Source organism: Macrobrachium rosenbergii, chromosome 21 (genome assembly GCF_040412425.1).
Source record: "Macrobrachium rosenbergii isolate ZJJX-2024 chromosome 21, ASM4041242v1, whole genome shotgun sequence".
NCBI lineage: Eukaryota > Metazoa > Arthropoda > Malacostraca > Decapoda > Palaemonidae > Macrobrachium > Macrobrachium rosenbergii.
The window spans coordinates 69,476,915-69,500,664 of NC_089761.1; the positions used below are offsets into that span (position 1 = coordinate 69,476,915).

The 23,750-nt window shown below is 34.4% G+C and overlaps 1 protein-coding gene across 5 annotated transcripts in view; it reads right to left on the reverse strand.

Annotated features, from left to right (window-relative positions):
• The window catches only part of LOC136850270 (6-phosphofructo-2-kinase/fructose-2,6-bisphosphatase 1-like), a 302,586-nt gene that overhangs the window by 13,307 nt on the left and 265,529 nt on the right, over positions 1–23,750 (reverse strand). The window contains exon 11 of one of the 5 annotated variants that reach the window (XM_067123950.1): positions 117–286. The exons of 3 other annotated variants lie outside the window; for them this stretch is intronic. In XM_067123950.1, coding sequence (XP_066980051.1) covers positions 164–286 — 123 coding nt within the window. In that variant the 3' untranslated portion in view covers positions 117–163. Of the gene's footprint in view, positions 1–116; positions 287–2,413; positions 2,542–23,750 lie in introns of those variants that run through there. One more of the 5 variants, XM_067123953.1, reaches the window with a different exon arrangement.

Sequence of the window (23,750 nt, forward strand, 5' to 3'; positions counted from 1 at the left end):
CTAAGAAATGAAAATAGTAGATGTGTAACATTGTTATATGTTATTATACTGATAATTCACTGATCTTTCTTAGATGGTTCCTGCACTTAATACTGTATTTGAAATAGGATAATTACCTTGTCAGCAAGTCCTTTATTTCCTCGTAGTGAATGGGTGTCAAATCTTAAGGTTGAGCTCTTTGAAAATGGTAGCATTTTATGGATTGCCTTTTTCGGTACTTTAATTTCCTTTTCTGCACTGACCTGATTTCCCTATTGGGGCCCATGGGTTTGTAGCATTTAGATCTCTGATAATAATAATAATAATAAATAATAATAATAATAATAATAATAATAATAATAATAATAATAATAATAATAATAATAATAATAAATTCGACTATCAAAAGTGCAATTCAGCAACATGAAATAGTGCGCTCTAATACAGTGCAGACTACAAGTTACATAGCATATTTTTTACACTTTTCATCTTTTAACAAATTACAATGACTCCTAAGCCGAGACTTACAGCTAAATTTGTATAAAACTGATAAAAGGAATATCTGATGTTTTCCAAAGACATAATTGTATCGCTGCTCCAGGTTACAAGGAGTGTCATGGATAAAGGCGCCTACGCGACCTGCTTGTCCATCCAAGTTGGTAGATTTTATCAATAAAACTTTAAAAATCACGTGTCGATCAGTTTACCTAATCTGTTCTTGAACTGACCAGTACTGCTGCTGTTTACAACACTAGCTGGTCATCCGTTCCAAAAAGAGGTTATCTTCCACGTGAAGACGTTCCCTCATCTCATAGGTAGGCATTAGGCTAAATCTTTTCAGTTTGTTGACATCCATTGCATCTACTGTAGTTTGGTACATCATTTATACCACTGAGTGAGTATCTTCAATGTTTCCATCAGATGCCCTCTTAATTAATGCATTTCTAGAAAGTTCATTTTGAGGCATTCCAACATAATCTGATATTCAAGCTCACTCATTGCTAGGTTTTAATTTGGTTGCTGTTGTCTGTACTATTTCAAATCTTTCTACATTCTATGTCTAAGATGGCTTCCAGAACTGGGCCACATACTGGAAAATGGGTCTAATAGGTGCATTGTATAAGGTTAGTTACTATTGTCTCTTTTTTAAATTGTATAAAATGACATTTAACTCGGTGGAGGATCGGGCATACCTGTCTCACTCATAAGTGCATTGTATGTGGTAGTGGTGTGCCAGTATATGATCACTGTAGCAAGTTGCTGTCGGTCTGATTCACGGGCAGCAGGATAAATTATGACCTTCACTTGAAAACTCTAACAAAGATTTTGGGTGAAGAAGTTTAACTTGAGCCCCTTCTGGGCTTTTTAAACTAAAATTATGATTTTTAACAACTTAATCATTTATTTTGAATTTATTTTTCAAATTATTAATTTGTGTTAATGACATGAATAATGTCTATGCATTAATATGTATGTGCCTTCATGAAGTTTTATTAATGGAAATATTTTAATAACAAATATTTTAATGAAGGTGCTGAAAGGCCTCCCCAGCCCATGCAGCAGGGCACTTTACTTAAATTTCATACGCTTTATGTATCCTAGAATATATCCTAGTATTTACTGTGCTTTCTTCCCAATTTACATTAATTGCTTAGGATCTTGCAAGTCAAGAGAGAAAACTCACTATTGCCAAGCAGGTATACTTAGTATTTTATTTTCTTACAACGAATGTGCATGATTATTTTATTTATCTAATTTCACTACATCTGCCATTTTACTGGAAATTCATCTACTTCTTCCAAGTATTCTTGCATTTGCTTTATTGCTGTCATTACCTACACTATAACCATTTTGTGTCATCAGCAAACTTGCATATTTTTGCTGGTCACCCCTACGGCCAGGTCCTTTGCTCTTCACAATGTAGAAGATAATGCTATGCACCTGTATGAGGACAAATGCTAAGCATGGTTAATTCTTAGGACTGTAACATGCTCTGCAAACTAAAGATTCACCATTTTTGCTCTAGTAAAAAATCTGCTAAACATACAGGTGGCAAGAGAGATGGTGGAGATACATCTGCACAGGGACTGCCACCACATAATCCCTTACAGTTGTCAGTTACATTATCTAAAACCTCCAGAAAACACTGACATGCCAAACGGATGAAGGTGAAAACTCTCAAACCTGTATACAACTTTGATATTACTACGGTCACACTGTGCGTGAAAGGAGGATCGATCATGGCAGTTGCCTATGGCTTTACAAAAGGTGTTAATAAATCACTTAATGAAAGATCCAATAGGAAATTTGTTCACAACAGTAAAGCACAGTGTTTTTATTTCACTTGGGCCGACCTAAGCTCGTAGAAATGGTCTGACAGGGGTTTTTCCCTTAGAAAGACCCCTCACTCCCAGCTATGGCTAAAACAAATTCCTTTGAACTGAAATAATGTATTCTTCTTTCTCCACCAATGCCTTTAATTCTCAATGATTCTGGTATACATCTGCATTACCACAGGTAGATGCTAAGTAATCCTGGTCAACTCGGGCAGTCCGGAAACATCTTGAATAAAAAGATTTCACAAAACCTCTTAGAATATCGTAATTAACAAGCTTTTAAACATAACTAAAAATCAACAAAATTTCAATTACATTTTAATAAACAAAGGTTTTCTCAATCTAAACTTAAGTATGAAATTAACGTATATTTCGAAATGCTTATGTCAATGGTCCTTGAACATTAAGAATTTATCTGTTCTTGAAAATGAAAGAGAATGGTACTAGGGGAACTATATAAACGAAAAACATTAAAATATAAACTATGCTCTCACAACACACCACCACTTAAAAATGATCTTATATTTTTTCCCATTTTAGAGTAGCCTACTGAGGTAACCTGTGCCAACAATGATCTTTCTTGGAATGCTCTCCACTCAAAACTTGTAGTTCTGTGGGCAACCCTTGATCCTTGGACTTTCGATTTCACACGGTCAAATGTATGCAAGTGGCTTGTGGTCTGTCTGTATTACAAAATCTACCCTGTACAGGTACAGCCGTTATCTCTTTACTGCAAATATTAACGCTGGCACTCCAATTTGAGGTACAGCAGACACACTCATCCTTGAGTCTTCTGCTTTCATAAGCATGTCGAAGTATAACAATCCTAGTCCTTCACTTGATGCATATATCCTCATGGTGAAAGTCTTATTGAAGTCTGGTACTTGTACTATCAGTGCATTTCCTAAAGCCTGCTTCAGTCCATCAAATGCCTTTTGACGGACTGAAGCCGGCTTTAAGAAATTCACTGATAACATGAGTACCTCTTGCACTGGTATGACCTTCACTAACTGGTAAATTACAGTGCCTCTTCCTCTACTCCTTGGGTGCACATGCTTCTAACACAACAGGTAGTTCAGCTCCTTCAGCCAGCTTTAGCCTACCATCTTCGACATAGTATTTCAAATGGGCTATGTTGACATCCTCACAAATCATGACAGGTCTTTACAGGATCTTAACATGCGTACCCTGTTTGGCAAGGTGTCCTGATTTAAGTCACGTAAAACATCTACCTTCACTTTTGTCAGTCCTTCTGTTCAGCTATCTTGTAGCCCTAGATTTCATCAATGACCTCTGGTGCCCCACTAGCCTTGTCCCATGATCTTCCAAATACTGCTCCGCAAGCTTAACCATTTCCCTAATGCATACTTGGTACTTTTTCCCTGTGGAATAATGCCATCTCATTATTCCTAATATACTGGAAAACTGTTCCCTAATAAGCAAATATGCCAAATCAACACTTTTCTGCATTCAGCCATTTCAATCCACCCTCTGAAATATTTCTGTAGACTACTGTAGTTATCAACTGATTTGCAGTCTTGCTTCTGCCTAGTCTCACTGAATTTCCTCCTAAATCCCTCCTCAGTCATTTCATATTGTCTCTTCAGGTTATCATACCGCAAGGCTTTATCAGAAGACCCACTAGAAAAAAACTTGCAGACCAATAACCTATTCAGTTTTTGCTCTCTGCAAATCTTACTATGGAAGTGTCCATATTAACGTGCTTTTCATCAAATCTTGTCATCAAATCTTGGGCAACAAAAAGAGGTGGTATTGTGGGACTGTGGGAGGATGAACTGTTCGGGTAGTATGTGTGGCCAAAAAAAAAAAAAAACGACTTGAAAGAGCGAGAGCTAGTCTATGGGTGACATAGTTGGTTTCGTCTCATCTGTCCACCCAGAGTGAAGATGTGGCACCTGCGCATGTGTAACTAGTGATTGGCTGAGAATTAACGTTTCCGTTAACACTGGCTTAATGTGATAAACACTGAAACCTTTACACCTTACATAAAAAACAAACGTCGATTTGTTTCAATATTGTACCTATACAAGCACACGAAAGACGTGCTTGCATCGCGTAGTCTTTTCATATCAAACACAAAAGAACGATGGGTTTTATCTCACCGGCATAGCCCAGGCTACACAGACCTATACCCACTAGATTTCCTTATTCAAACATTATTCTAAGTACAGTTTAACTGCATGAAAATAGAAATAACTTCATTGTGATTCCAAAGTTATATCCACATACGCACACTGGAAAAATGACCTTCAATGATGCTGACCCTAGAACACGAAGCGCTGTACTGGCAAGCGAGATATTTGCCAGATATTTGGTTTTAGTGGCCTTCTTTTCAAGACACTAATTTCACAGTCATAATTACTTTCTTATTATAACCTTTATTTATTCTTTCTATTAAGTATCGTTCCAATGCCTTTAAAAAAATAGGTCTAAGCTAACCTTTTATGCCGTGTATGTCATCAGCACACAAAGGATGAAGGAAACTCAATGAGACTTCAAACTTATGCTCGAAATGTTATTTGGCAAAATACCCCTGAAACTGCCCAGTCATTGCGGTATAATAATGATTTGTAAGCTAAATAACAAAATTATAAAAATATGCAAAGTATTCTGAAAAGAAAATTGCAATACCACTGCCATGCATTAACCGAAATTTCCTGCCATCCAGCCAATGTTGCTGTAGTGTTCTTTTCACCTACCCCAGGTAGACAGCAATGTTTCATCCATTTTCAAATATTAGCCTAGTCATGTAATTTACATGCCATATATTATTAAATTACCATTTTTAGTATCCGCATAACCAGATGTCTTTTCATCTATCTACAATGAGATATAACATCATTGGTGAGAGCCCATTGTTTGTTTGTGTTTGGTCCGCGTAGACTAGTTGATACATGTTCTTCTTTCGTGTGCTTGTATTGTTATACAGTATTATCGATATAAATCAGCATGTTTATGTATGATCTATATTAGAAAGTGTGAGTGTTCTTTGTATAAATAAATTATTGACGAAATAGTTTGCATCTTTACCACAGTAAGATGAAGATAGAAATATTGATTTCAGCCAATCTCGAGCTAACTACGCGCACTGCCACATAAACCCAAAACCCAAAACCAGATGGATGAAATAAACTCTAGTGGTCTCTATCTGTCCTTCAACTCCTGCCTGGAGTCCTACTACTACTTGAAGTTCCTGCTGTCTTTCAGCTTCTTGTCTCTATCTTTCCTCTTCCTGTTTTTATCTCAGCTTCTTGTCTTGTCTTGTTTCCTCTGCCTAATCTCGGTCTTTCGGCCTCCAGTGTTTGCTTTTTAATTTCACCTTTTCTCTGTAGCTGTGAAAGGACAAAATTTTGCTGTGCAGTTAGGAATTCCTTCACTTCAAGTCTTTCCTGTCCATCTCCCTGGCCTACTGAACGACTTTTGCTTACTCTGTCACCTTCAAGGATAGCACTAATTTAATCCTGACCACGGGACCAATTTATATCACACAATGTGCGAAAGGAGTTATGTGAGTGAAAGGAGGCTAAACGCTGGCAGTGATCAGTGGCTTTACAAATGGTATGCTCAAAACACTTAATAAAAGATAAAATACGAAATTAACTTATAACAATAAGCACGATCATTTTATTTCACTTTGGCCGATCGCCACTCCTAGAGGTGGTCAGACAAGGGTCTAAAAGCTCCTCACTTCCAGCTAACGCTAAAATAAATTCCTTTGAACTGGAACAATGTATTCTTCTTTCTACATGAGACAACGGGGCAAGAGTGGTCAGGATAGCCTTAAATCTGTCTGTCTACCCTCTCTCAGTCTCACAACTTGGCCAATATATACATCTCCAATTTCCAACGATTCTGGAATACACCTGCAGTACCACAGGTAGACGTTAAGTAATTCTGGTCAATTGGTAGACCAGTTCCTCGCCTCCAGCTACCGCTAAAATAAATTCATTTACACTCAAACAGTGTGTTCTCCTTTCTGCTTGAGCCGACTGAGGGAGAGATGTCACGATTGCCTCTCTCTCTCTCTGTTTGCCCCATTCTCAACGATTCTGGTACACGCCTGCATTTGCACTACCACAACTGACGTTACGTAATCCGGTCAACTCGGGCAGTCTGGAAATATCTTTAATAAACAGATCATGTAAAACCTCTAGAATATTGTAATTAAAACGTTTTTAAACAACTAAAAATCAACACAATTTGAAAAACATCTCAATAAAGAAAGGTGTCTCCAAACTAACCTTATACTTGAAATTGACTTAAATTATGTGAATGGCTCTGGAACATAACGGAAAACGATATAATTCATCTAACCTCGAAACTGCAACAGAGAACGATGTATGGGAAAGCTATACAAACGAAAACATGACATCATGAACTATATACTTTCATAATTACCAATAACCTTTGATTATCAGTAATTTTACAGCTACCAGAACTCTTATTTAAAGGCATTTTTGTTAAAATAGGCAAACTCTGAACCATCATTTCATGTACCACGGTAAAGATTTTATTTTCGTCGCGTTATAAAGCTTTTAAAGTCCTGATTTCAGTAACTTACACTGAACAGAAAGTTTAATTTGGATCATACTTCTCGTATACCTATTTATACCAAGTAGCCAAAATCTGATGCTGGTACTGACCTGGAACCAGTTACCAGATATAGAAACAGGGATACCTTGCACACCTGCTTCTATTTTTTTTTTTTTTTACGGCTGAACTACATACATTTTTATCAGTGGTACATGGAATTTCTTCTATGCAAGATATTTTTACTGTTTCAGTTATTCATTTAGCCTTCGGTAACCTTAGTGCCAAACACCCTCTAAATATAGAAAGTATTAGCAATATTTGGAGGATGAAGAGGTCGTGTGATTTAGTGTCACCGTGTGTGGGTGATGCAGGGACTTAAGTGTATGGTGAATTTGTCAAGATTATCATCAGAGACAACAATCTTAGCGGGATTCCTGGGCCTTTCCCCTATTAAGAATGGAAACGGAGGACTACGAAAATATTGAAAAGATGTTCTTACTGACAGTAAACAGAAAATGCTAGAAACTGCTAGATATAAACAGTACAGTATTGTGCCAAGGACGTCAGAAACAATTCTTAGTCGATAAGCAATGGTTGTTTCACTCATGAACACAGTGATTGGTGATCGCACTGGGATCTTGCTAAGGTTTGCGTAGCAAGTCAAATCATGGGAACTTGATTAATGGTTTCTTCTTTTATTCCATATGAGGATGGTAAGCTAATTCTTTACTTGTTAATCATAAAGATGCTTATTTTATGGACAGCAGTATTGTAAAGTTATAGAAGCGACTCTTCAAAATACAGCTCATCTACTCAGGTCTAACGAAATTATTTTATGATTTTGGAAAGTACCTTTATTTATATGGATGTGTGAATTCCGTGGGCATGTAAAATTCTTATCCAAAGATTAAGCATACCAAATTAAATTTAACCAAATTTGGTTTATATATCCAGCACTGATGACTTATTTTTGTAAAACTTTCGAAAGTAAACATAGTACAGCAGCTGGGGGGGGGGGGAATCGTGTGCCAAAAAACGTAACCTAAACATCTCTTCACAGACGAATAGTAGAGACATGGAAAGGTCAGGAAAAAGTGGGTGGCCATTCCATACCCTGTCATATCTCCTGTTGCAACTGTCAAAGTAGCTAGCTGTAGCAAGTAACTTGCCCTCTGCCGCGCAGCAGGAAAATATCACATTTTGAGTGCTAGCCACCAAGCTTTTCATTGAATTGCTTTCAAATTTTTACCAGACATAGATAATAAGTGCAGGAGTACTCTGATAAAATTATAAGCATATTGAAATTTTGCATGTAAAGTTCATGATTCATTAATCATGAAATTGAATTCTTCACGAAAAAAATAATGGAAAACAGAATAACAAATAAATAAAGCACTATTCATTATATATTTGGTTCATATTCATATCTTTTATTTTTCATGAGATACAACCAATTAAATAACAATATACATGTAATTTCAGTTAAGTGCCATTATGGTTATGGTTATGATACTTGATATCATGTAATGTTTGAAACTCTATAGGCGTAAATAAAACAGATGTATATAAAAAAAAAAACTAAAAATAAAATAAAAAAATATATAAAATAAAAAAATAAAAATCGGTAAATAGAAAAATACTGTAATGTTTGAAACTATAAGAATAAATAAAACAAATATATATAAAAAACTAAAAATAAAATATATTCATATTGAATACAATATAAAATAAAATAAAAATATAAATAAATAAAAATGATAAATAATGATAATTAAGTACAAGTATCTATTCAAACCACTATACAGTAATCTGATTTAGGAAGTAAAAATTCTCATCTTTCTAGTGTAATCAACCCATTACTCTGCTGCATATTGACAAACGAAACTGATGTTGGGAACACTGAAAACCACGAAGAGAAAATTGTTGCATTTTTTCACCAAGTTATAAAATAAATATTCTATAATGTATCGGCAAAAGAATCATATTACCTAAAAGTCACTGATAACCTGTGAAACAGTACAATTCATCACTGACTATTACTTTTAGGTAACAGTCACTGATAACCTGTGAAACAGTATAATTCATCAGTGACTATTACTTTTAGGTAACAGTCACTGATAACCTGTGAAACAGTACAATTCATCACTGACTATTACTTTTAGGTAACAGTCACTGATAACCTGTGAAACAGTACAATTCATCACTGACTATTACTTTTAGGTAACAGTCACTGATAACCTGTGAAACGGTACAATTCAACAAAATTGTGAATTTTTTTTATTTCGTAGCAAACTAAAGTATAAAATCACTTCCGTCTATTCATTAATGATGTACCAGTTTTCCCGTCGTTTTCATTTTACAACTATCTCGTATTTGGTTGATGCAGAATACTGTTATAGCCCCGTGCATGTCATTATAAAGATACAAAATAAATAAATACAATTTTTTAAGACACACTTTTGACCTACCCGGTAGGAATAATTTTTTTTTTCCACAATGAATGTTGCTTATTACGTATACAATGCAACCAAAGTGAACTTGCAATTTGCTATTTCTATAAGAACACAATCTACATACCTAACAATTAACAGAAGCAAAACAAAAAACTGCTCAATTTCTTATTGATATAAAACCTATTTACAGTATGTCATGATGATTCTTGCAAGCATTATCATTCACGGTATTTTGACAATGACAACGCACAACGTAAAACTTCACTTTGTATACTTTACATTCTGAAGTGGCACATTGATGACAGTTACAAAAGAGTACAAATTCCTATGGAAGATGATTTTCCGATGTACATGGAAGTAACATGTTATCCTCCTCATAATATCCATAGTCTTTAGGATCAATTTGAAAAGGAGTCTCAGAAAACAGAGTACGGACCATGTTCACTGAAAAATAACTTTTCAAAATGTGACCCCTTAATGCAGAGGTGGTTGATGGTTACCTTGGCTAAAGAATTCATTGTGTTATGATGATACATCATAGACCTGAGCTTGTTCATAGATTGACACTGGCAACCCTTTTTAATACACCTGAATAAGATAAAGCTCAGCTTTATTGATTTGATGTTCCAATTCACCCCCTTACAAATTTTACCAAATTCAGAGATTAGCTGCGAGTGATGCATGTTTTGTACCACACTTGCTCGTGTAATCGCTTCCAGCTATAAAATGCACGGCTGGTATCACTTCACACATGCATTTACCCAGTTTGCTTGCTAATATATGCACTGGAATGTGACGCACAGACTCGAGCGTTCCACATCTCATCCGCAGTTCTTGAAGACCCAGTTCTTGCAAAACACTGAAATGATGAAGCAATATGACAAGAACATCAGTGTTTGCTGACAAAATAAGTCTAATTTTGAAACCACTCTTCACTGATATTGCGGCACGATGAAGTATTAAGGCATCAGCTTCATAATGAGGATCCAGTTGAGGGACAGGCCTACTTTTCTATGCAAGATACTTACAGTACACATTCAGTAGCATTTTCACCTGGAATGAAGCCTACTGCAGTTTCTTTACCTTTCACATTTTCCTTTGAATTCTTATTTGTCTCTTTATGGAGCAGTATTTGGAGGTATAGCTTATTTTTGGAGGATGGCCAATATTTTTCCATTCTAAATGGCAGTTTGGTTGAGCTGTCATTCTTTGATAGCTATTGGTTGAACAGTGTTCCTTCGATTTCTTTCGGAATCCTTAATCGTCCCATCACTGTATGCATCAAACACACAATCGATCCGATCTGAACCATAGGCATGACAGTACGTCATTTTCATTACATCTGAACACAAATCACCAAAGGTTTTAAGCCCACTGGTCGATGTTATCCCTGAGAACACCTTATTTCAAGACAATGGACTAATGCTGAAGGGAAATAAAAGTTTGTTGGCAGCTGAGCTGGAAAAATCTTTAAGTGCATACTGCTTTGGACAAGGCTAAATAACGATGCGCTTGTATTGTTGATACAATGGCTTATGTACGTAAATTAATATATATTATTATAATTTCGTTGGCTGCCTTTCTGCCCGTGTTGTGTGTATGTGTGTGTTTTATGATGAAAAAAAAATGTGTTGAGATTGAGTACTATTAACAAAATGTTTATAGATTTGCAAGGACATCATTTTTTTTTTTATAAAAGCGCTGTACAGGTTTTTCAATATCAAAATATAACTTTCTTGACCTTTAGAATTTATGGAGTGTTTAATTAACCTAGGTGGTAACTATGAACCACCTGCATTATGAGGATCACAGTAAATACAACTCCTGTTATACAACTGGAGTTTTTAAGATAAAGAAGACGTTATAATCTAATGGGCGTTTCTCCAGGAGGTGGAAGAAATTATTCCAAAGACAAATTCTGAATTTCTTCCCTGAAGGGAAGTTGATCCGACAGGAATCCATTTAGGAGCTGAAGACGGCTTCACGGGATCCTGGAGTCTTGAAGAATTTAAAAAGACATTATAATCCAATGGGCATTTCTCTAGGAATGCTAGTTCCTCGTTGAGCAAGCGGGTTGCGTTCTCAGCGACCACTCTGTTGGCCGCAAGTTCAAATCTCCGACCGGCCAGTGAAGAATAAGAGAAATTTATTTCTGGAGACAGAAATTCATTTCTCGCTATAATGTGGTTCGGATTCCACAATAAGCTGTAGGTCCCGTTGCTAGGTAACCAATTGGTTCTTAGCCACGTAAAATAAATCTAATCCTTCGGGCCAGCCCTAGGAGAGCTGTTAATCAGCTCCTTGGTCTGGTTAAACTGAGATATACTGAACCTTTTTTCTAGGAATGCTTCAGGAGCTGAAGACTGCTTCAAAGGATCCTGGAGTTGTGAAGAAGTCTTTCAAGAACAATATTTTAATAACTGTCCAGAAATTTTTAACATTAAGTGACCCAGCTGTACATAATAAAGGATTTTTGGCTGAGCTTTGTCATTTTCGTTTCGAAATGGACTCAGTGGGTAATTCTAGAACAACAGCAGGCACTACTGATGGTCCATAACCGCCAATGGCATCAGCATTGATTCAAAACCCATCAGCAGCTGCTCCTGCATCTACATCAAGATATGGTCAGTTGTTTGTATATGACTGGAAGGTAAACAGGGATGGTGCTGCCCGTAGACTTTTGCTGACTATTAGTAGTAGGGTTAATTTAGCTGTGGGTAGGGATATGAGTATGGTATGGGTATGGTACGGATATTTGTATGGGTATGGTATTCATATGGGTATGGCACACATATGGGTATGGGATGGGCATGGGAATGTTATGGTATGGGTATGGATATGGGTATAGGTATGATATGGGTAAGGGTAAGGGTAAGGGTATAGGTGCAGGTATGGTACAAGGTACGCATGGGGTATGGGTATGGTACAAATATGGGAATGGGTACCAGTATGGGTATGGTATGAGTATAGTATGGATATGGATATGGTACAGATATGGTATGAGTATGGTTACGGTATGGATATGGGTATGAGTTTAATACAGATATGGGCAAGAGTATAGTACGCATATGAGAACTAGCAAATGCGAGCAATTGCGAGCATCTGCTAGTTTTTAATTTATTTTGTATCTTTATAATGACATGCACTGGGCTATAACAATATTCTGCATCAACCAAATATGAGATAGTTGTAAAATGAAAACGACAGGAAAACTGGTACATCATTATTAATGAATAAACGGAAGTGATTTTACACTTTTAGTTTTCTGGGAAATAAAAAAAAATCACAATTTTGTTGAACTGTACTGTTTCACAGGTTATCAATGACTTTTAGGTAACATGATTCTTTTGCCAATACATTATAGAATATTTGATAACTTGGTGAAAAAATGCAACAATTTTCTTTTCCAGGTTTTCAGTGTTCTAAACATCATTTTCGTTTGTCAATATGCAGTAGAGTAATGGGTTGATTACACTAGAAAGATGAGAATTTTTACTTCCTAGATCAGATTACTGTATAGTGTTTTGAATAGATATTTGTACTTAATTATCATTATTTATAATTATTATTTATATTTTTATTTTTTATATTTCTATTCAATATTAGTTTTATTTTATTTTTCTATTTTATTATATTTTTATGTATTTATCTATTTACTGGTTTTTAATTTATTATTTTATATGTTTTTTAATTTTAATTTATTTTTAGTTTTTATATTTATTTGCTTTATTTATGCTTATAGTTTCAAACATTACATATATTTTTCTATTTATCAATTTTCATTTTTTATTATTTTATATATTTTTTATTTTATTTTTAGTCTTTTATATATATTTGTTTTATTTACACTTATAGAGTTTCAAACATCAAGTATCATAACCACAATGGCGCTTAACTGAAATTACATGTATAGTGTTATTTAAATGCTTGTTTCTCGTTAAAAATAAAGATATGGATATGAACCAAATATATAATGAATAGTGCTTTATTTATCTATCCCTGATATATATTTAGATGTTTCTTTACATTACCCGGATCTTTTAATTATTTGTAATTCTATTTTCCATGATTTTTTCTTGAAGAATTCAATTTCATGATTAATGAATCATGAACTTTACATGCAAAATTTCAATATGCTTATAATTTTATCAGAGTACTCCTGCACGTATTAGCTATGTCTGGTAAAAATTTGAAAGCAATTCAATGAAAAGCTTGGTGGCTAGCACTCAAAATGTGAAATTTTCCTGCTGCGCGGCAGAGGGCAAGTTACTTGCTACAGCTAGCTACTTTGACAGTTGCAACAGGAGATATGACAGGGTATGGAATGGCCACCCACTTTTTCCTGACCTTTCCATGTCTCTAATATCAGTCTATGAAGAGAAATTTACTGTTCCTTTTTGGCACACGAACAACCCTTCAGGACTAACATTTTGAGGACGACACAAGCTCGGTGGACAATTGGTTATATCAGCCCTTCGTATTCAGAATTGAAAACTTACTTTTGCCATCTACAGAATAGGCACACACGTTTAATTCTCGGATTTTGAATAGCAGGGCAACAAATTCCGTCTGCAATGACTTCTTGGACACCTCAACTGCACGCTACCATTAAATGGTATATAAGGCCAAAACCCAAGTACTGAGGTAAAAAGAGACGTAAGGAGTCACTTCATCCAAAAGTAACTGGATGGAAGAACTGGTCCTATCCCTAAATCTACACTGCATTGTTTTAATATGCTGATAAGCCTAACTTTTATTCCATTCCACTGTTTGCGTCAGTGTTCAAAGTCATCAACTTAGTGCAATTTAAAATAGCCACATTTTGTTATCTGGCAATATTTTACGCAAAACCGTCTTTATTTTCCGTTTCTATTTTCTTTTCTATGCTACTCATGGTTTTTATATTCTATTTACCTGTAAAGAAAAGATATTATATATAAAATATAGAAGAAAGATGAAATATTTAAATTTTTATACACAAGCAAGCAAATGTGTGGTGAATCTATGCAGTTGGCAGGCAAAGTTGTGAAAAGTAAGCATGCACTGCAACGAAAATATTGCATCTATATTTTTAATGAAATAGAGAAATGTAAATATAAGCACACTACAGTATGTGCATTTCAACTACAGACGAAAAAACCACGCCATGAAGTTCTACTTTCTACAGTAAAGCAATAGGTATGCAATACTGCTGAATACCATTCATGTAAGAGCAAGTAGTTCCTAAAAGGAAAAACTATGAGTGAATTTCCTGTACATTTTGCAACAAAACAGAAGCTAACAAAACACCATTCGCACCTGAAAGTATCAGAATGTGAAACAGCAAACATCATTTTGATGCTAGAATATTCACTACAACCATTACATTAATACAGTTCAGTGAGATTTACATTAATGAACCTCCTCAGATTTTTCACTAGGTAATTAGACTTTTTAACAATTTCTGCATCAGCCAGCTATTAGAACATTGGAAATGAACAACTGCTGTCTACAAAACATCCGTCTTTTAGGAGAAAGAGAACACAGATCGTTCCGATTTTTATTCCTCACTCACACTACAACAGGCACCTTAGGCTACTTCTTTCTCTCTCACACACATCAACTTCTAAATTACTTTTTCTGTTTTAATTTCTTTGCTTTTCTGTTTAAACATTTTAATAAAAGGTAAACTATATTTCCGTAAACATTATTTCATTATATCAACAATAAAGCATAATATTTTCTGTATATATAAGATCAGTTCCTACAGAAGTTCCTTAAAATTATCAAAAATATTTCTGCTCCCAAAACCTCAGATGTGTAAAAAATAAAAGATTTACAAGGAAAAAAATGTCTCTACCAAAGTACTAATCCTACTAAGAAGCGCAAGGTAACTGAATAAGGCTGATTACCTTGCAAATTTTATGTAAAATTTTTAATTGCATACACTAAAATGTTAGAAAAATTAAAAAATTACAGTTCCTACAAAACAAATTTATGGTACACACACACACATATCTGTAAGATCGGACAGTACTGCCCTTGTTACACAATTGTCAGGTTTATATACCATTATAGGTGCATTGCAAATTTTAGTTTTCCTGCAAAACTTTCTTGGGTTTCCAATAAAATTTTCTATTTAGGTTAAGGAATGAATTAACTTACCTTTACCTTTCAATTTTCAAACATTTAAAAGATCTCATTAAACAAGCGCCTTTTTTTTTATTTATATCTACATTAAAATCGACAGTGGTTTATTTTATTTCCACCAAAAAAACTCTGTTCCATTCAGTTATGTAAATATAAACCATCTATAGAGGTATACTATCTTTCCAATTAAATTTTAACATGTGCATGATTTTAGGTTTATAACAGATGCTGTGCACTATGATAACAATCTACTTTCGCGTATCTGTACAGACAAATACTGTAACTGAGTGAAAATATACTACAATTTCTCAAAAGCTCCGCTAAGGTGGAAAAGTAAATGCTTGATGGGGAAGCAGCCTTGGAGAAGAGGTAGGCAAACAATATCCCGTTCATGAAACAAAGTGAAGTGTCCATTTGTTGAAGCCCCACCCCCAAAAAAAAATAATGACCTAAAGTTTCCTCAGAATCAAATAAGCAAATCTTAAAAGGAATTTCAGTTTGATGACTAAAATGCTGATGTACTAAGGATTTGAAGTTTTCGGGATTTAACACGAATCCTACTTTTATAGCCATAAAACAGATGATTGACATTGCTCCCAAGCTGACCTACCAAAAATTCTATAATTTTGATAAGATATACTCTAATTAAAAGCCAAAGCATATCAGTCTTAAACAGTAAGGCAGTGCCACGTCAACAACTCAGTGGAAACTTACTATATTTAAAGATGGCAAATTGGCATTGACATAAATCAGGAGGTGAAGTTTACCCATCACAAGAGACTGGAACTTGCAAAACATCACTAAATACACTATCTAAAAATCTTGAAGACTTTTGTCAAGGGTTTACATTTTCCTGCATCCTGAAGTGCATAGTATTGCGCATACTGCTAATGCTGCATAAATGTATGAGGGCCTCAAGAAGTATTTTTCTATCACATTATCTAAAATCTTGAATGTCAAAAATCTCCACATTTTGTGTGAGAGAATTTCATCGGGAGCTTCAGTAAATCAAGATCTGCACACTGCCCTTTAAAAGTACTAACCCAAGAACTAATACACTCAGGAGTTCCCAGGTCTACGGGGATAGTTACTACCATCTTGGCCTTACAACCTACTGATTCTGGGAAATTGCAGCTACTGGCATTCCACAAAACCAGAATCTACACAGAAATGACAAGTTTTACATATCTGTCACTTGCATCTTGACTTCTTCTCCTAATGACCTTCTCTTCTAACTCTGACACCATGGCCTTTTTCATATCAGTTTTCATTTAGTGCCTATTTTAATAACTCCGACAAATGGGAGGCCCTTGGTACACTAAGCTTCAAGTGTAATGACTTACTGTGCTCTTTCTCTCCACGGATCATATCTTTTTGTTCCTCATGACCAGTCAGCTGCTACTGAGCTTAAGAACTATCATACAGCGAATTCCAATTTTTTGGGAGAAGTCTTATGATCCTGTGGTTTCAAAGACCAATGACTAAAGATCTCGGCATTAAAATCCCAATGGCAGGTACGACAAAATTTACTGTTTTATTACAACAACCTGAGCAGTTAATGTATCCCGAATGACTTTACAATGTTGCACTTGAAAAACATCAAAATTAAAATTATTAACAGAAAAATGAAGTAAACATTGTTCTAAATTTATTAACTTCATCAGAGCTTGGAAACTGTATTACAATGAAAATATTCTTCCTTCTAAATTATAATTCACACAAACGAACTCCCGAAAATTTTTCAAAACAGGACTCCCTATTGTTCATCAGTACGTTAAGCAAATACTCCTTATATTTTGTAATGGTTTCTCTTTACCTCTAAATTAACTGGTTCTAGGGCATTTGCAGTCCTGGTCAAATTCTCCCGATCATTGGTGTCCACGGGTATTTGCATATAGCATTTTTACATCCCACTACATGTAATTGATACTGGGAAGCAAATGTTTGATCAATAAGAGTAATAGCTGTAGGCAAATGGGGGTGTCTTGCACTCTTATAAACAAACCGCAACGTGTTTGACATGATTGCAAAACATAGGCTGATTAACTGGAGTAAGTGCAATGATTATGCTGATGAAATATACCTTTGCTTTTTATTCCTTACATATGAAAACCATACATTCAGCTTGTGGAAGTACCGAGCTACTTAATAAACAATCCCACCTCCCCTCTCTCTGGGAATGTGGTATTTAAGTGGGTCTCGACCAACCTCTCTCCTTGTCAGTTCAGCAAAGTTCCTATGCTTCATCACTGAGTTTTACAAGCATTCATAAATTTTTTCCTGTGTATTTCATTTAATTTCCATGATATGCATTATCGGTAAATCTGATATATATATATAAATATATATATATATATATATATATATATATATATATATATATATATATATATATATATATATATATATATATATATATATATATATATATATATATATATATACATGTGTGTGTTTGTGTGTGTAACTGAATCACGAAAATATGGAACGTGATGAATATATATAAATAAAGACAAAAAATGGAGTACTGCAAGGCCTTTCGACTTCTTGTCCTATACTTAGCAGACTGAAGGAATATAAAAATAAGTTTACAAAGAAAGCTCATATAAATGACAGCTGGGGATTACAAAGGAAAAAATATGTACCTGGGATCCAACACAATTGAAGAATTAGCAGACCTACCAAAACAGGGTTAAATATCTAAGAGGTTTTACAAAGGATTAGGACCAACAGCTCAAAAGCAGGGAAAGGACAATAAAAAGATTATACAAGGAAGGTGACTGGCCACTAAAAATTTTTATAAAAGTACACCTCAGTAATTCTCCTTTTGGTAAACAATAACAATTTTTGCAAGGTGAACATTTTTATAAAAAAAAAAAATATATTAAACATACGAATACATAGAAAACATATATAAGATAACCAATTCGTAATGAAGTCAGTGATTTAATCTTTTAGGTCATTCTTGAACATTTTACTAATGCAGGGGTCCAAATAATACATGCCAAGGCTAAGGTTAAAATTACAACTGGAAGTAAGCTGTATAATAGATTCTAAAAGATTTCGTGAAGAGAAATCTTTCGATCTGGCAATCATTGAACTTTTGAGTCCAATTTATCCTGTGAGAGTTTTCACTTAAATGAATGAATATAGCATTGGATGTTTGCCCAGTTTTGACAGAATACGTGTGCTGTTTAATCTGTACTTCTAAATCCTTGCTAGATTGGCAGATACAGAAAGAGGGGCAGTCCAAACATGGGATTTTATATATTAAATATGTTGTTTTTTCCTTAGGGCTATTTTTATTAACATTCCTTTTAGTGTGTTATTATAATTTAGGTACATATTTCTTCCTTTGTACACCCCATCTGTCATCTAAACGAGCTTCCTTTGTAAACTTATTTTTATATTTCTTCAGTCTGCTAAGCAAAGGACAAGAAGTCGAAAAGCCTTGGTACTCCATTGTTTTTCTTTCCTTCTTGGATTTTGTCTTGATGCATACACACACACACACACACACACACACACACACACACACATATATACATATATATATATATATATATAATATAATATAAATGTAATATAAATGTATATGTATATATATGTATGTATACATGTATATATGTATGTGTATATACAGTCGACCCCCGGGATTCGTAGGGGACACGGAACACAAACCGCCGGCCTCCCCTGCCCGCCGAATAGTTGAAATCGCAAATACTTGACACCCCTTTAAAACCAATTATAACTGCCTATTTTTATAGTTCAAACACCAAAAAAAACTCTAAAAACACATATATACCTGTTTATTTTAATAGTTTTATGATGAAAAATGTATTTAGTCACGAAAATAATACGAAAATACAGTAATTATTTCTCTATGAACAATTCCGCAAATAGGCGAATTTTCCGTGAATAATGTGGCTATATGTTCCACAGAAAAATCCATGAACAGGTGAGGCTGCGAACCCACAACTGCGGATAGGAGGGGGTCAACTGTATATGTATGTGCATGTATGTATATAGACATATATAGATGTATATATATATTATATATTTCTTTTTAAAATTTGTCTTCCCAATAACGTTACTTCCCATAACTTTAAATATACTCTAATTATTTTTCCCTTTTTTAGAAAGTAGGCTATGTAATGGTTCTTGAAATCGCGCCCCGGTGCAAACGTTTGTTGATGACGGAAATTATGCTACTACTGTCAGAAGCAAAATGCTGCAGCCACGAAAACTTTCTGATCCTGCAATGCAAGTTCATAAGGAGGGCGATGTAGTAGCGAAAAAAATTAATGAGCGTGACCATTGTTCTTCTTCTGCTGTAATTAAAGCAAAAGAGTCGATTTTAGAGCTGAAAAAAATGCAATATTCTCATAAGAACCTGGGCGAAACTCACTCGAACAACTTTGCCAAAAATTGATGAATTCTCCACTGGCAGAAATGCCCTCTGTCTCAGCAATAGGGGGACATTTTTTTCGTTGAAGAAAGAAAGAACAACATTCTCCGCCTATACCAAACCAAATAAGAAATTTGACTGCCAAAGAGAGATTATTTTCCAAATAAATGTATTCAGTCACTAATTGCAAGTAACAATCCTGGGGATAAATTGAGTTCCATACGATGTGTTGCACAAAAAAAGCATACTTTTTTAAGTATGGGCTCCGTTTAATTTTTAATCACTGAAAAGATATTAAGAAAGAAATTGAATTTAATATGAAATATACAAATAGTGGGACATAAATGACCGGCACGTAAAAATACCATACGCTACTGACCAGGGACGCCAATAACCAAAAGGCATTTGACCCGGAAACAAGTTTCCTGGACGCAACTGACCTGTCACAAAATTGAATAAACAGAAGCAACACAAGGTTCAATTTAAATTTTGTCAAACAATGGCGATGTGGGTTACACGAATACAGGATACTTAAATTAATTTTTCGTTTACTTTTGCATGACATTACATGCTTTTACAGCAGACCAAGAGTAAAGACCAACTCTCAACAACATGAAACATAAGAGCATTTCCTGTGTATCCTAAAGGTTTATATAAAATATTCGTACTACAGTATATAGTTTATTCATTACTATTCACTTTTCAATGAATTTTCTCTTTAAAAGTTTGGAAGCCCCACACACTGTACAAGCACCTACTGCACAGTCTGTCAACTTGATGTTCTTTCATACAATGGCCATATCACACAAATTTACTTAATCAGCGAAGTACATTAATAATTTTCTGTGCACTCGGTTTTATATATAAGCATTGTCAACCTACTATATCAACACAGGTCAAGTGTTACTTTCATCTTTTACATGCGGTGGCATCGCAAGTTGGTTCAAAATTTCACTGCTGGCTGACGCTTTATACAATTATTCAAAATCAAAACTACCATATTAATATAAGTTTAATTTTAGCCTTCTACACAAGAGTAGTTGTAATGGGTCTTGTATTTTTAAATTTTATGGTACCAAAATCAATGAGGAAACTGGACACTTATATTATCTCATGTACGAAAATAGTGCAGTGACGGAAGTATTACCAACTACAGCTAACAAAATATGTCTTGTTGGTCGCATACTGTACAGTACTTACTCCTGTGTCAGCGTGTGCTGTGACACCATTTCTGAATGCATGCACAGATCTGATGAAGAGCAGCAACGCTTTTCATTGGTCGCCTCCTAATCAATTCTGTTCTTCTTGACGCATCATTATTCTGCTGTTTCCAATCAGTCTTTATTAGTATGTCTTCATATATAGAACGAATAAGAAAGGGTGATTTCCTAACAAAAACATGAGGTAAGTTGAAAGTAATATTGCTTACCAACATTAAACACTGCCCATGGGGTGTGCTTTGACAATTTGACATTACGAATTTGTGATGCAGAAAACTATTTCATTCATAATATACTGTACTGTACAACGGAAGGGCAACCATTTGAAAATGTATCTCCGCAAGGGGCCATAATACAGATTGTCTTTAGTACGGTAAGCTGTCTGTGAATATTCATAATACTGAGTCGCAGTCTTTTCACAACTGGAGAAAATATTTTGAGCATAATTATCTGTGAATGAATTTAAGACAGATTCTTATAGTTTCCCGTTGCTACCCTTCAACATTTCAGTCTCTCTTCGACTGTATCACAAATAAAAGAAAAAATAAATTTATGGAGAAGGCATATTGTGGACTATGTGACTCCAAATAAGCCTTAAACTTCTCTCATTAATTCTACTGCTATTATATTTACTGCTCTCATTTTGTCTATGATAAGATATAAAACACACAAGAGTGATTTAGTAATTTTTTACACTGGAGGAAATATCATAACAGTCAACATGGAATACCGAGATAAATATGAATATAAGTAAACGACACTGCAGGAATCGGAAGGAAAAATAGTGTCTGGGGTAGCAGAAAGATTTATCCCATATATATATACTTTTTTTTATTTATATTATCTATATGTAGTAACAACCATACTACGTTGTTAATTTGCCCCAAGACACGTGAATTACATGTACATACTGTATATACTGTTGTACCCCTCTGATAGGTGACGACGATGAGTTCTTTTCACCATTTTCGTACCGTTTCAACATAGCCACCCTATTTTCCAGTGGCATACTACTACGCTTGATAGCAGTAGCACTAAAATTTCTTTGGGGCCTAGGGACTAACTAATTATTAAAGACACAAATTCAGCTCAAACTACATCGCAAATAACACTTACTCAAGCACACATCTGCATTCACTGCCTAGTGTCCGTAACTAGCGCAGCCACGCAGCCAAAAGCTGGAACTACAGTATTACAGCCGAACGTCATCGGCAATATTTCCCATATTTGTAAGCTTTTAAATGGTTTTATTATGTGTATATTACAGCATATTACCGTATAAGTATATTATGTTAAGTATTTTAACTTTTGTTTTAACTGATTTGCAACTTTCTTCTTGATTTTATTTCTTTATTTTTATGGCTGAAAGCGGCAAACCACGTATATATGTGCTGTATACAATACAGAACAGCCGAACATCATATAAATGAGATAGTATTTTGCAATTTTTTTCGATTTTGAACGACTATTCACTTTAACATTACATTACTGTATTTCATTTTATATATACTCAAATACTTGTCTTCTTGTGATACGGCACATTCTTAAAGGTTTCAGTGTTTTTATGGATTTTAACACTCGTTGCAGTGTTAAAATCCATAAAAATTGGAGGTATTACTGTGCACACACATACACACACACGATATATACAAAATATATATATATAATATATATATATATATATATATATATATATATATATATATATATATATATATATATATATATATATGTGTGTGTGTGTGTGTGTGTGTGTGTGTGTGTGTGTAAGTGTACATATGTGTGTATACATATATATCAATTACAAAAACATTATTGAAATATCAAAGTAATCATATTGGTTAATTGGCACAGAATCATACTTTAATCAACCTACCTAAATCTAATAATAACATGCTTCATATTGCACCATAACTGTCTTTTGCAACATATAAATTAACTAAAGGAATGTATTTTTGGAACTGTGTGGAAGTACCGTTTCTAATAAAACCAAAGCTTCCAAGTAACGTAAGCTGATTTAGATTAAATATTGTATGGCACTTTTTGAAGAGGAACATCTTGAAGTTATTAAGAGTGGGGATACTAGTAACCATAGTTTACAACACATGTGAGAGAGCCAATAAAATTTAAACAAGTCAAAGATTAATTCTATCATCTGCCTTAGAAAACAAGTAACAATCATCTCTTCCAGAGAAATGCCGAGAACAAAAAAATATAAAGAATTTCTAAAACTGAGGAATTATATATTACTCTAAAACATCTAATAGAAGCATATCAGCAATTGTACAGCCACTCGAATATTGCTTCACACGAAAAGTAAAAATGACCAGGAGAAGGAAAAGACAACCTCAATGAAAAGGTTTTGCCTCAAAGATGTTACTGAAATTTTTGTTATTGTAACTAAGTAACTTCTTTTGCTAATTCTGAATCTTTTCAAATTCTAATACTGCTAAAATATGGCTCATAAAATAAGCATCATAGTTTTGTCGGGATTTAAGTGTTTTGGCGGATTTCTATTCGATGTTCAAAAGATACTAGTGCAGCTAACATGTAGTGAATTCAACACACTTGGGATATACGTATATACATACATATGTATATACATACATACATACATACATACATTATATAGATATACATAAATATAAATATATATATATATATATATATA